We start from the raw sequence: 14,559 nt of genomic DNA, 5'->3' as shown, positions 1-14,559 counted from the left end.
CTTGGTATATTTAAGAAAATTGAAATTGTATCAAGTATCTTTTCTGTCCACAATACTATAAGACTAGATATCACTTACAGGAAAAAAATATGTAAAGAATAGAAACACATGGAGGCTAAACAATACACTACTAAAGAACAAAGAGATCACTGAAGAAATCAAAGAGGAAATCAAAAAATACCTGGAAACAAATGACAATGAAAACACGATCACCCAAAACCTATGGGATGCAGCAAAAGCAGTTCTAAGAGGGAAGTTCATAGCAATACAATCCTAAATCAAGAAACAAGAAAAATCTCAAATAAGTCACCTAACCTTAAACCTAAAGCAATTAGAGAAAGAAGAATAAAAAAACCTCTAAGTTAGCAGAAGGAAAGAAATCATAAAGATCAGATCAGAAATAAATGAAAAAGATAGCAAAGATCCATAAAACTAAAAGCTGGTTCTTTGAGAAGATAAATAAAATTGATAAACCATTAGCCAGACTCATCAAGAAAATAAAGGAGAAGACTCAAATCAATAGAATTAGAAATGAAAAAGTACAAAGTGACACTGCAGAAATATAAAGGATCATGAGAGATTACTACAAGCAACTATATGCTAATAAAATGGACAATCTGGAAGAAATGGACAAATTCTTAGACAAGCACAACCTTCCAAGGCTGAACCAGGAAGAAATAGAAAATATAAACAGACCAATCACAAGCACTGAAATTGAAACTGTGATTAAAAATCTTCCAACAAACAAAAGCCCTGGACCAGATGGCTTCACAGGAAAATTCTATCAAACATTTAAAGAAGATCTAACACCTATCCTCTCAAACTCTTCCAAAATATAGTAGAGGGAGGAACACTCCCAAATTCATTCTACGAGGCCACCATCACCCTGATACCAAAATCAGACAAAGATGTCAGAAAGAAAGAATACTATAGCCCAATATCACTGATGAACATGCAAAAATCCTCAACAGAATACTCGGAAACAGATTCCAACAGCACATTAAAAGGATCATACACCATGATTAAGTGAGGTTTATCCCAGGAATGCAAGGATTCTTCAATATATGCAAATCAATCAATGTGATATACCATATTAACAAATTGAAGGAGAAAAACCATATGATCATCTCAATAGATGCAGAAAAAGCTTTTGACAAAATTCAACACCCATTTATTAAAAAAACCCTCCAGAAAGTAGGCGTAGAGGGAACTTACCTCAATGTAATAAAGGCCATATATGACAAACCCACAGCCAACATCATTCTCAATGGTGAAAAACTGAAACCATTTCCACTGAGATCAGGAAAAAGACAAGATTGTCCACTCTCACCACTATTATTCAACGTAGTTTTGGAACTTTTAGCCACAGCAATCAGAGAAGAAAAAGAAATAGAAGGAATCCATATCAGAAAAGAAGAAGTAAAACTGTCACTGTTTGCAGATGACATGATACTATACATAGAGAATCCTAAAGATGCTACCAGAAAACTACTAGATCTAATCAATGAATTTAGTAAAGTAGCAGGATACAAAATTAATGCAGAGAAATCTCTTGCATTCCTATACACTAATGATGAAAAATATGAAAGAGAAATTAAAGAAACACTCCATTTACCATAGCAACAAAAAGTATAAAATATCTAGGAATAAACCTACCTAAGGAGACAAAAATCCTGTATGCAGAAAATTATAAGACACTGATGAAAGAAATTAAAAATGATACAAACAGATGGAGAGATGTACCATGTTCTTGGATTGGAAGAAGCAACATTGTGAAAATGACTCTACTACCCAAAGCAATCTACAGATTCAATGCAATCCCTATCAGACTACCAGTGGCATTTTTCACAGAACAAGAACAAAAAATTTCACAATTTGTATGGAAACATAAAAGACCCCGAATAGCCAAAGCAATTCTTGAGAAAGAAAAACAGAGCTGGAGTAATCAGGCTCCCGGACTTCAGACAATACTACAAAGCTACAGTAATCAAGACAGAATGGAACTGGCAGAAAAACAGAAATATAGATCAATGGAACAGGATAGAAAGCCCAGAGATAAACCCATGCACCTATAGTCCACCTAATTTACAACAAAGGAGGCAAGAACGTACAGTGGAGAAAAGACACCCTCTTCAATAAGTGGTGCTGGGAAAACTGGACAGCTACATGTAAAAGAATGAAATTAGAACACTCGCTAACACCATACACAAAGATAAACTCAAAATGCATTAAAGACCTAATGTAAGGCCTGACACTATAAAACTCTTAGAGGAAAACTTAGGAAGAACACTCTATGACATAAATCACAGCAATATCCTTTTTTACCCACCTCCTAGAGTGATGCATATAAAAACAAAAACAAACAAATGGGACCTAATGAAACTTAAAAGTTTGCACAGCAAAGGAAAGCACAAACAAGATGAAAAGACAACCCTCAGAATGGGAGAAAATATTTGCAAACAGAGCAACTGACAAAGGATTAATCTCCAAAATATACAAGCAGCTTATGCCGCTCAATATCAAAAAAACAAACAATCCAATCCAAAAATGGGCAGAAGACCTAATAGACATTTCTCCAAAGAAGATATACAGATTGCCAACAATCACATGAAAGGATGCTCAACATCACTAATCATTAGAGAAATGCAAATCAAAACTACAATGAGGTATCACCTCACACCGGTCAGAATGGCCATCATCAAAAAATCTAGAAAGAATAAATGCTGGAGAGGGTGTGGAGAAAAGGGAACCTTCCTGCACTGTTGGTGGGAAGGTAAATTGATACGGCCACTATGGAGAACAGTATGGAGGTTCCTTAAAAAACTGAGAATAGAACTACCATACGACCCAGCATTCCCACTCGTGGGCATATACCCTGAGAAAACCATAACTCAAAAAGAGTCATGTACCACAATGTTCATTGCAGCTCTATTTACAATAGCTAAAACATGGAAGCAACCTAAGTGTCCATCGACAGATGAATGGATAAAGAAGATGTGGCACATATATACAATGGAATATTACTCAGCCATAAAAAGAAACGCAATTGATTTATTTGTAGTGAGGTGGTTGGACCTAGAGTCTGTAATACAGAGTGAATTAAGTCAGAAAGAGAAAAACAAATACCGTATGCTAACACATATATATGGCATCTAAAAAAAAAAGTTTCTGAAGAACCTAGGGGCAGGACAGGAATAAAGACGCAGATGTAGAGAATGGACTTGAGCACACGGGGAGGGGGAAGGGCAAGCTGGGACGAAGTGAGAGAGTGGCATGGACATATATACACTACCAAATGTAAAATAGATAGCTAGTGGGAAGCAGCCGCATAGCACAGGGAGATCAGCTCAGTGCTCTGTGACCAACCAGAGGGGTGAGATAGGGAGGGTGGGAGGGAGACGCCAGAGGGAGGACATATGGAGATACATGTATACCTATAGCTGATTCACTTTGTTATACAGTAGAAACTTACATACCACTGTAAAGCAATTATACCTCAATAAAGATGTTAAAAAAAAAAAAAAAGAACCAGACTATGCTGGCACCCTAATCTTGGACTTCTGGCCTCTAGAACTGTGAAAAATAAATGTCCGTTTTCTTTAAAAAAACAAAAAAAGAAAGAATAACTTCTTCCTTCTATGGCCTCTATGGCTGCATATTGAGGTAGAGTGGTAGATGTGGTGAGCATTGCCCTGGTTTCGCGCCTGCGAGCAGCAGGATGTTTGCGGCGCTGCGCCCCGTGCGCTGAGACCGAGACCGCGAGACAGTGGCATTCCTTTCTTTTAGGGCACAATGACTATGAAAAGTCCCTGCAGATATGGTGGCGACTTTGTACTCTCCTTGGTATGCATCCTGGACTTTATGGTATGAACGTAAAAAAGGAGATGGCCTTTGGCCAGATCGCTCCAGGGACCTGCTCAGATACTGAGAGTCCCTGGTTGTTCCCTAGAGCTAGGATAAGCAACCCTGGAGGGGAAGTTGGTGCCTTTGTGGAGTAAGCAATAAACCCGTTTCGCGCCTGCGAGCAGCAGGATGTTTGCGGCGCTGCGCCCCGTGCGCTGAGACCGAGACCTCGAGACAGTGGCATTCCTTTCTTTTAGGGCACAATGACTATGAAAAGCCCCTGCAGATATGGTGGCGACTAAGCCGAGATAAAAGACCAGTTCTACAGAACAATGTTTATACAAGGTTTCTGCTTTAGGGCGCAATGACTGTTAAGAGTCCCTGCTTTAGGGGTATATATATGACTATGCTTTGTTATTAAACTTGCCTTGCAACCATCAGTTGTTTGTGCCCTTCTGATCCCATACCTTGGTGCTCTCAGTTCCCTACCCCCTCTCGTCGATTGTTGCTGCACTTTGAGGACCCGCGGCGGCTGGCGGCAGGGAGAAGGTAAGAAGAGGCTGGAAAGGAAAGGAAAATGGGGTAGTTTAAAGAAACATGATTAGTTTGTTGGAAAGTGCGTACATCACCCCAGTTCTCATTTTCACAGTAAAGTTGTTTTTTTTTTTAAACATCTTTATTGGAGTATAATTGCATTAGAATGGTGTGTTAGTTTCTGCTTTATAACAAAGTGAATCAGCTATACATATACATATATCCCCATATCTCCTCCCTCTTGCGTTTTTAGGTAAAGTTCTCATTTTTAAGTAGAGTTTTACTCCATTGACTCTGGAGTAATTCCCCTGTCTGTGTTCAAATTCCCACTCTGCTTTCTCTCTGGGTGACCTTGCAATTGTTATTTAATCTCACTGAGGCTCAGTTTCTACCATTAAGTGAGCCTAGCACATCAAATTAGATGATGTTGGATGCCTAGCTCCTAATATGTACTTAATTACTGTGGGTGGTTATTAATTTTTTTATTATTATCATCATTATTAGCTGCTGTTATCTTAATAGCATTAAGGAGGGCATGTCCTTAAGGACATGGATTCTAAGGATCCTGAGGAGGGCATGTCCAGGACTGCCTGGAATAGGGCAGAGGCAGCCCAGGCTGGGGATTTGCTCAGAGGCTTCCTTTCCCAGGTGGCTGGCTTAGGCTCCCTGAACGGCTCTGAAGGGTGTGCTGGAACCTTCCATCTCTGGACTTCATCTGACAGGCATGGACTTCCCAATGTTCACCTTCTGCTGGCAGTCCTCCTTTTGCCCACAATTAGCCTTACTAAATGGGAGAGTATGTAAAAGGAAAGAGAAATTTCCTCTCCTCTTTGGCCTCCTGGTTCTGAGTTTACTTAGATCTGAAGGGAAAAATCCTGTTCAGTATTTTATGAGTTAAACTTTCCTGGCTAGAACTTTGTTTTCTCAAATACTAACAAAATGGATTTTCTTTCTCCCCTACCCTCTCTTGTTAATAGGGTGCTGAGAAAATTTTGTCAATGAATGAATCAGGAGAACTGCAAGACCTCTTAACCAAAATTGAGGTAATTGTGCTTTTAGCAACTTATTTTTAGTAGTCAAAACATTCAACACACTCTGATTGTAATTGAGTTTTCCTAATTGAATTTTTCTCTGTGTTCTTACAAATATGTAACAGGATACATGTGGTGGTTTTAATTTGCTACCACCTACCGTGAGGTTTGCTCCAGCTAGAGTGACTTTAGTGTTAGTGTCTAACAACCTCGTAGTATTAGGTGAAAATTCCAGTTAGCTTTATTAGAGCCTAATTCTCTGTTACAGAGATGTTGATGAGGTGTTTCATGTCAGGCCGTTATCTTGAAGCACATATAAAATTTTTTATTTAAATTATTTTATTTTTCCTACAGACCAGCTCATCATTTCTAAAGATTACAGAAAAAGTTATTTCTCCAAAAGTGCACCTTTTAATTTTGTTCCTATATTTATAATGACAACATCTGAGAAATACTTATTCAAATATATAATGTATCAAATCAATATGCAACCAGGAAGCCCTTAATACCTCTCTGCTTTGGTATTTTATCAGCCTACTTCTCTCTATATGTAGGATAAAATATATATATATATATATTTTATAGTCTAAACTGGGACAGCTTGAGAGTGAAAAGGGTGCATTAATAATTATTCTGGGGCAGTGAACCTGAACCCAGACTTTCCCAGGTGAACTATGCAATATGGTTACATGGTATCTATTGTGCCATGCCAGCTCTTTTTGGTCCAGTCTCCTTTGCTGACCTCATTTCTGATTCTCTACCATTCCTTCCACTTCGTGATTTTTTACTACCATTCCTTCGTGCAAGCCTGCTATTTTTCCATTTTCTCATTCCCCTCCACCACCTTCAAGGCCCATCTTCAGTGTCACCTCTTCCCCACATCATTCCTGATCTCTCACACCTTTGCATTGCTGTATCTCTCTTTTTCTTAGGTGATTATCAAAGTCTTTTAATTTTTGTATTACTTGTCTTTGGGCATTTAATTCATGCCCCAAATGAACTATATACTACTTGGTGTTAGGAATCATGTTTTATTCATATAGTAATTTTACTGAGAAAGACAAACACAATGAGGGTGTGTACTTGATAATCTAAAATTCCTCTCAGCTCTAAAATCTGTATGGGTGGGTTCATTTCTTTCCTTTTGTCCCTGTACTCTACTCCAACTCCGTGAAACCATCAATTTGGGTTAATATGTGTGTTTTATTTAAGTGATTTAATTTGGTTAATATGTATTATTATTTTCTCTGCACATTTTTACTCTTACAAATGATGTCATGTAATGTACTTAATTGTGTTTCAAATTATTTTCTTAGGCACTATGCTTTTAAGAACCATCTATATTGCTATGTGAACCTTTTATCCATTTCTTCTAACTGCTGTGTACTTTCCTACAACAGCACTGTTGACTAGAACTCTCTTTGATGATGGAACTGTTTTATATCTGTACTATCCAAAATAGTAGTCACTGGCTGCATGTGGCTATTGAGCGCTAAAAATGTAGCTAGTGTGACTGAAGAACTGAATTTTTAATTTTATTTAACTTTACTTGATTTAAGTTTAAATTCAAATCAAGTAAAATTAAATACAAATTTTAAAATAAATAAAATAATTAACCATATCTGACTAATGGCTCCTATTTTGGACAATGCAGCTGCATGGAGCCCACCCAGTATTTTTTATCTACTCATTTTTTCCACTGATGTCCTCTAACTTCTCCCTCAAACAAACAGTGCTGCAAGGAGCAACCTTGACCATGTTTGCTTGTGGATTTCTCTGAGAGTAGGAATTGCTGGGTAATAGCTTATGCATATCCCCAGTTTTTCAGGTAGTGCCAGATGGCTCTCCATGATGCTTGCAGCATCCAACACTCCCTCCTGTGGAGAAAGAGGTTTCGTATGTTCCCACATTCCTGGCAATGTTTTACATTGTTCTCCAATTTTCTGTTCTCTAATTTTTGCCAGGGTAGTAGGTCTAGAGAGATATTGCCTTATCATTTTAATTAATGTTTTCCTGATAACCATTGAGTTTGGGCATTTCCTTGTATGCTTGTTAAATTTTTAAATTTCTTCTTCTGTAAGTTGTGTATTCTTATCCTTGCCCATGAAAAGTCTTGGAATTGTGTTTTTTGTTGTTGTTGATTCTCAGAAGATCCTTCTAAATTCTAGATATTAGTTTTTTGTTGGTTTTAGCCATTGTCAATATTTCCTTCCCTCTTTTTAGCTTCTTTCTTGGTGTCCTTCATCCAACAGAAATCTTTTGATATAATCAAACCCATTATTTTTCCTTATTTTTGTGCTTTTGAACTTTTATTTATGAAGTATCCTTTCATCTTAAGGTCACAAAGATATTATCCTACATTTTCTTCTATTAACTACATTTTCATCTATTAACATTTTCTTCTATTAACTTTATAATTTTTCACATCTAGTTCTTTCATTCATGTAGAATCATTTCCATTTTGGTGAGTTAGCTTTCCAACATCATCTATTAAATAATCTATTATTTTTTTATTGCTTTATTGTGCCAATTTTTTATTAGAGTAAATCCCCATATGTACCGGGTCTTTGTCTGAGCTTTCTAATCCATTCCATTGCTCTATTTGTTGCTGTTGTATCAATATCCTACTGTTGTTATTTCTGTGATTTAAAAGCATCTTTTAGAGTCTTATAAAGTGAATGTCCCTCATTACTCTTCTTTTTAAAGGTTGACGATTGACTTAGCTATTCATGGACTTTATTTTTTTGAGTCTGTAATTTCTTAATTCTGCAATGTGATTAACACTGCCATGCTATATATTAACATAACCTCTCTCTCTCAGCTCAAAGAATTTTGAAAGAGGATTTTATGCTCTTCATTAAGTCTGTCTCAATTCTACAGATGACATAAATAAGCCAGAAACATTTAAAACTATTCTTAATGTTGAAATATATACAATAGTATCGTACTGGCTTCTACCATTCATAGGATTTGTAAGGTGTTATAACTCTGTCGGGCTGCTTTGTCCATATAACAAAACTGATAGAGAATTTGCAGCCATCCAGAAAGCCCTGAACTCTGCCTGTGAGGGGCCTGGGGTTTAAGGCAAATTCACCCAGGCAAAGAGACTGGCCTTGGAGAAGCAGTTGGAAGAACCAGGAAAAGTGGATAAAGGACAAGATTCAGATCCAAACCCATTCCATTCTTCTGGTTGGCTTTTGGCAATGAAACAGGAGTTTAATATTCCTGAGGTAGGAAACATTGGAGTCCTTACTATGTAGCAAGTAATATTCTTGGTATTATATGTATTAAGTTATTGAAACCTTACAATAACTCTGCAAGGTGGGTTCTATTATTATCCCTGTTTTACAAGAGGGAGGTGTCCTGGAGACACAAGAGGAGGGAGGCACAGAGGATTAAATCACTTGCTCCAGACCTTACAGATAGTGTTTGATTCATGATTTTAATGAGCCTGACTCCATAATCTTAACCATGAATCTATGTGGTCATCACTCTCAAATTAAGTGTCATGTAGGTATCTGGGAAATCTGATCAAATGTGGCAGGACCCAAGGCCCAGATGAGAAGTTTGTTGGGAGATAGGCAGAGTACTAGGTCCAGGAAACAGACTGAATTTTAACACTTGGATCTTATGCTAGTGTGGCATTGTGGAAGATGGGAAAATTGGCAATAACTTCAGAGAGAAACCAGACAGCTCCTACTAAGTTCTAATTTGCTGTTTCTTGGGTGCTGCATAATTCATCACCCTGGTCTTTGTAATTCAGGCCCCAGTTTTCAGCAGTTACCCCAGTAATGAAGAGGAAAGAGGTTTAGCATCTGCAGCTGGGTCATCAGAAACGGTGTCAGCAAATCAAATTTCAAGTTTTCTGGCCCAAGCATTCTAGCATACTTCCCATCTAACTGAAAATTGCTCAGGGAAACTGAGGGGGCCTGATTCACTGATGAAGACTAGTCAGTGGCCTCAAACATGAGGAGCTGGCCAAAGGCAGCAGAAGCAAGTGAAATATGGCAATAGCTGGTATGAGACTTGGATTTAATAAGTCTACCTGTACCAATGTGGGTTCTGCTCCTGGGACAGTTTGCAGGGGACCTTCCCAGTAACATATGAGCTCCATGTGGACACAGATTCTTGTCTATTTTGTTCTGTTCTTTACCTCTAGCACCTAGAACAGGAATTGGAAAATAATGGGCACTCAATAATTATTTGTTGAGTGAATAGATGAATGAATCCTCTTTCATCCAAGGTTTTTTTGTCTGTTTTGGTTTTTGTTTGTTTGTTTGTTTTTGAGAAAGCAAAGCAGTTAATCGATGAAAAAGAAGAGACAAAGAATTATTTTATGTAAGAGAACGCTTGGGTGAAAAAGATGAATAAAAACACCATTTGGGGGGTAAAATTTATTTATATGTTTATGTATTTACTTATATTAATAAACAGGCTAAATATCAAAAGCAAAGAGATGTCTAAGGGTTTCCCCCAAACAATAACCAAGATGGATAGCTGATCTTGATGGTGCCCACACAGAGGAAGTCAGGGCATCCCTGAGATGATCAGCAATCACCTTGTTATGGCAGGTACTGGATTAAAGATCTCAGATGGTAGATAAAGCTCTAAGTAAGCTTCTGCCTTGCTGTTTTTTTAAAGATATGAGCAAACATTTTGTTGTCATTGCTGGTGAGATTGCCAACATAGTGTCCACTTTTGTACATTTTTCCTTGTAGCCTTATTTGTTATTTATGAAGAACAGAGGTAAGATTCCCAGCTATACACTGAGGATGCTGGAAATGGCACAGGCTGTCTGTACAAGGCATTGGAGCTATCAAAGACTGGCCTGACCCTCCCTGGAGAAGCACCATTCTGGTTGATGTTGCTTCTCCGTGGGGTGGGTGGCCACAGCATGTTCAGAGACTACAGCAGCAGAGTACCACCTACTCATCTGGGAAATCAGGCCAAGTGCTCTGGCTGCCTCTCTCTGAAATTGGAACATCTTTTTAAGTAGGGTTGTGGCAGTACATCCCATTGGGTCAAGAATCAGACTCATGCATCTGGCTTATGCATTCAGGAATAAAAGCAACAAATTTCCTCTGTGTCAGCATTTTGTTCAGGGGCTTCTTTCCCAGCTCTGCAAATTGAGAATGCTAGAAACTCTAATTATCAGGAACGATTCTGTTTATTAAGAGCTAGGTCAGACAGAGAGTCGTTTATTAGGCACTTAACAAGAATTTGCTGAATTAAATTATTGAATATAGTTTAAAACAAAATACATAGAAAAAAGTGAGTCATCTAGAGATGATTATATGCCAAGTGTTCACTCTTTGATAATCTGTTACATGGAGTGAGTCTGCTTCATATACAACTTGGATGATGGGGTTTATGGTCGTGGAGACTCAGATAAGTTGCTTCCTCTTTGGTAAAATACTTAAGAGATTTTCTAGCTCTCCTAAAATAAGATTAGATGATCTGAGTTCAGAAATAAGAAGTGCATTCATTTCCTGATCTTGAAGAAAACACTGAAGACCCTTGATCTTAGCATCCTGTTTCTATGTTATATAACAGCAAAAACTCTTTATATTTATGAAATTTGAGTTTGTGCTACAAAGAAAACCCATTTGACAATCATTCATGAACTCCCCTCTTGTCCCCTTGGTCCTTTGTTAGAGACTAGGGAATGCTTGGGGGCTTCAATTCAGATGACTGCAGTATGGAGTGGATGTATTCAAAGACCACAAATAAATTTCCTAAAATAAAATTAATATATGAATACAAAAAGCAACATCATCATTTTTAAACGGAATCACAAATAGACCAAGGCCATCCTCAAATAATGTCGTCAGAATCTCTGCAACACTATGATGAAATCTGCCTTTTACTCAAAGGGTTGTTGAGAAGATTTAATGAGTGAATCATGTAAAGTGAATAGAACATTGCCTGGTATGTAGTAGCCACTCAATAAGATTAGTCATTATTAATCATTATTTCACTAATAAATCCTTATTTGTAGCTGAGAGCTACTACTAAGAGAACAGGGAGGTCTCTGGTTCACTGCTATATCCCCTACACCTTGCACAGTTCCTGGCAATGTGGACTTATTTGTGGAATGAGACCACTGAGTTTTATTTTTAAAATTCCCTTGCCAAGAATATATGAACAGAAAGAGGTAAAAGGGAGGATGATTTTGCACTCCTTTTTTCTTGAATTCCACCCCCAAGGGACATGCCTCTACCCAAACCACTATTAAGAAAAGGGGCAATCTGTAGATTTAGTACTCTTACTGGGTGCTATTCTCAACCAAGTCTGCCTGGTTTCCAGCTTTGCTGGGCTCCAGGACACTGAAGAGCTACCCTAGATTTCTTAATTTCTTGAAGGTCAAAGTGTCTCTTGTTAACCTCTTCATTGAAAGTGGAAGTCTGTTTTGTTACTACTAATAATGACTATTGTTAACTTCAGTTATTCCTCCTTCCTCCAACCTGGAACACTGTTCAAATTTGGGGAATTTTTTAGCTCTTTTTCCATCTTGCACTGAGGGCAAAGCTGTCTACTGAGGTATTGGACTTAGGACACAGGAACATGTAGTATAAGCCAACTCTTTCTCATTTACCAAGACTGCTACCCCAAGACTCCCAAGCAGCTCCCCTCTTCCCTGTCAGCAACTCCCCTGTGAGGATTGCCAGGTACAATATAGGATGTCCACTTACATTTAAACCTGAAGTAAATTATGAATAATTTTTTTAGTTTAAGCATGTCCCATAAAATATTTGGCACATACTTATATAAAAACTTATCTGTGGTCTGTCAGAAATTCAAATTAACTGGGCATCCCAATTTTTTTAATTGCAAAATCTGATGATCCTACTCTACTTGGAATCCAGTCCTATTTACAATCCAGCACTAATGGGTGAAGTCCTGGATTCAGGGCCCTATTATTCCTTTCTGACTAGTTGGTGTTCTTTCATACAAGTCATTAAATATTTTTAACATAATCTCTGGCATGGCTTTAATGCATGTCAAGGGCCTATCTACTGTATCATATTCTTTCTAAAATTTGATAAGAATAGCATTACTTACTAATCCTCTTATGTTTTGCTTTTAGACTACACTCTTTCTTCACTGTTTTTGTTTTTACTGAAAGTTTTTTTTCTAAAGACATTTTTATATCATGCAAAATTGTAAGTCTGGTACACTGTTTTTCGGTCAACCTTGCACAAAGAAATGACAGAAACCCAGTTACAAAGAAACTAAGTTACTACATACAATCTAACTTTTTAGAAGAGCTTTGGATATCTACAAACTTGACAACATTCCTTGTTTGTGTCATTCAGACTGTCAATCACTACTTTCCATAAAAGTAATTCTGTGTTACTAAAAATAAGATATTACGTGGATTTTGCCATCTTGATATAATAGCAAAGTCAAATGGTAACTGTAAACAAATCTTACTATATACAGAATATGCATCTCTGAAAAGTGGTCTGGGAATATATAAATTTTAAAGCAATCATATCCTTAATGTTTGTTTCCCAAAGTACATTCTACAAGGTACTGATTATGAGAAAATTATAGTTGTTTTCTGGGAAAAGGTTTCTTGCTGGGGACATGGTAGATTAAACCTAGTTAATCGGTTACCTTCTCAGTTGGATTTTTTGGAGACTTTATTAAGTACAATTGTGAACTTCCAGAGAAAATCTGTATGTATGTCTAAGTATGTAAGGTATGTTTGAGTGTGCTTGTGTGTGTGCGTGTGTGTGTGTGTGCCTACATTTCCCAAGCTTATTTTAGCAATTACTCTTGTCACAAAGGTGGGCTTTCAAACATTGCTGCAAATTCCTATTTTGCAAGTCAGAAGCTTGGTATTAACTCACCTTCTTTTTGTATTCATTCTGTAATCAAATCCTAATCTCCCCCCAGTGAATGGATGCTGCTAGTAGACTCCAGTAAAGGTCACATGCTCAAAAAAGCAAATAGAAATACGTATGGATAATTTTCAAAATATCCTTAACATCCTTGCTAGTTAATTTCATTATACTTTCATGGGTACTTTATTTTTACTTGAGGTAGAAAGGCTGTTAGCTACTGTGGGTAATTTTACAGACTTGGATAAATGTCTTAAGATTTCTATGCCTGTTTCTTTAAATATAAAATGAGGATAATGTTGCTTGAATTAGCTGCTTTACAGAAGAAGGTGTCAGTGTGTGTGAAGGGTGAGACGAGGGAAGATTCTATATAATAATGCATTTGAAAGTGCTTTTAAAAAAACAAAGCATTATTCACATGTGCAGTATGATGATGGATCTTCATTTGACAGTGGCTCATCCACTCCAGCTTTCAGTTTTCTGATTTTCCAGACTCACTATTAGTCCTACTATTCTATAAACAAAGATATAAGACTGTGACGTGATACTAAAGCAAAAGTTACAGTATTTTCCTTTAATGCAAATGACCATTTCCTGAACTGTTTGATTTGTAAATATGTGCTTTCATATGATGGATTTCTGGAAGTGTGTGCCCTTTAACCTAAAAGGTACCAGCCCTTACACACCAAGGATATGCTATTGATGGCCATCAATGAGATAATGAAGGAAACTTCAGTTAGTGTTTCCCCTGCGTCTATTGTATATTAATGGTAGGTGATTTCAGGTGCCCAGCCATATTGTTTTATGACCATCCACAGTACAGAAAGAAAGGAGGGCTGATGGAGTTGTCATGCTAACACATGTTCTATCCTCTCTTGTCCCCCTGCCACCTATCAGAGAGTGCAGCATCCACATGAGTGTCCCTCCTGTGGAGGCTTTGGCTTTCTTCCGTGCTCCGTCTGCCACGGGAGCAAAATGTCAGTGTTTCGAAACTGCTTTACGGACTCTTTCAAGGCCCTGAAGTGCACGGCTTGCAACGAGAATGGTCTTCAGCGCTGTAAGAGCTGTGTTGGTTAAACAGAGCTCCCACCCATGGGGTGCCTGGTTTCATTGACTGAAAGCAATAATTTGGTTTATACTTTTTTTAAAAAAATGACTATGTTTCTGGATTAATCAATAAACTTTGTTTATTATAATTTCCTTTGTTTGGAGCTTTTGCTGTGACCACTTTCATTGATGTATTAAATAAATGTTTATTCAACCGCTACTATGTGCCAAGCCCTGTGCTAGACCCTGGTTTCTAA

The 14,559-nt window shown here is 37.6% G+C and overlaps 1 protein-coding gene across 1 annotated transcript in view; it reads left to right on the top strand.

The window, feature by feature from the left end:
• Nucleotides 1–14,332, top strand: part of GRXCR1 (glutaredoxin and cysteine rich domain containing 1) — a 339,136-nt gene extending 324,804 nt beyond the window's left edge. The window contains exons 3-4 of the mRNA XM_024118380.1: nt 5,355–5,420; nt 14,153–14,332. Coding sequence (XP_023974148.1) covers nt 5,355–5,420; nt 14,153–14,332 — 246 coding nt within the window. The remainder of the gene's footprint in view (nt 1–5,354; nt 5,421–14,152) is intronic.
• The last annotated feature ends 227 nt before the right edge of the window (nt 14,333–14,559 follow it).

The sequence above is a fragment of the Physeter macrocephalus genome, chromosome 7 (assembly GCF_002837175.3).
Source record: "Physeter macrocephalus isolate SW-GA chromosome 7, ASM283717v5, whole genome shotgun sequence".
Lineage (NCBI taxonomy): Eukaryota > Metazoa > Chordata > Mammalia > Artiodactyla > Physeteridae > Physeter > Physeter macrocephalus.
The sequence above is the reverse complement of the archived record's forward strand: the minus strand, read 5'-3'. Positions and strand labels throughout refer to the sequence as shown.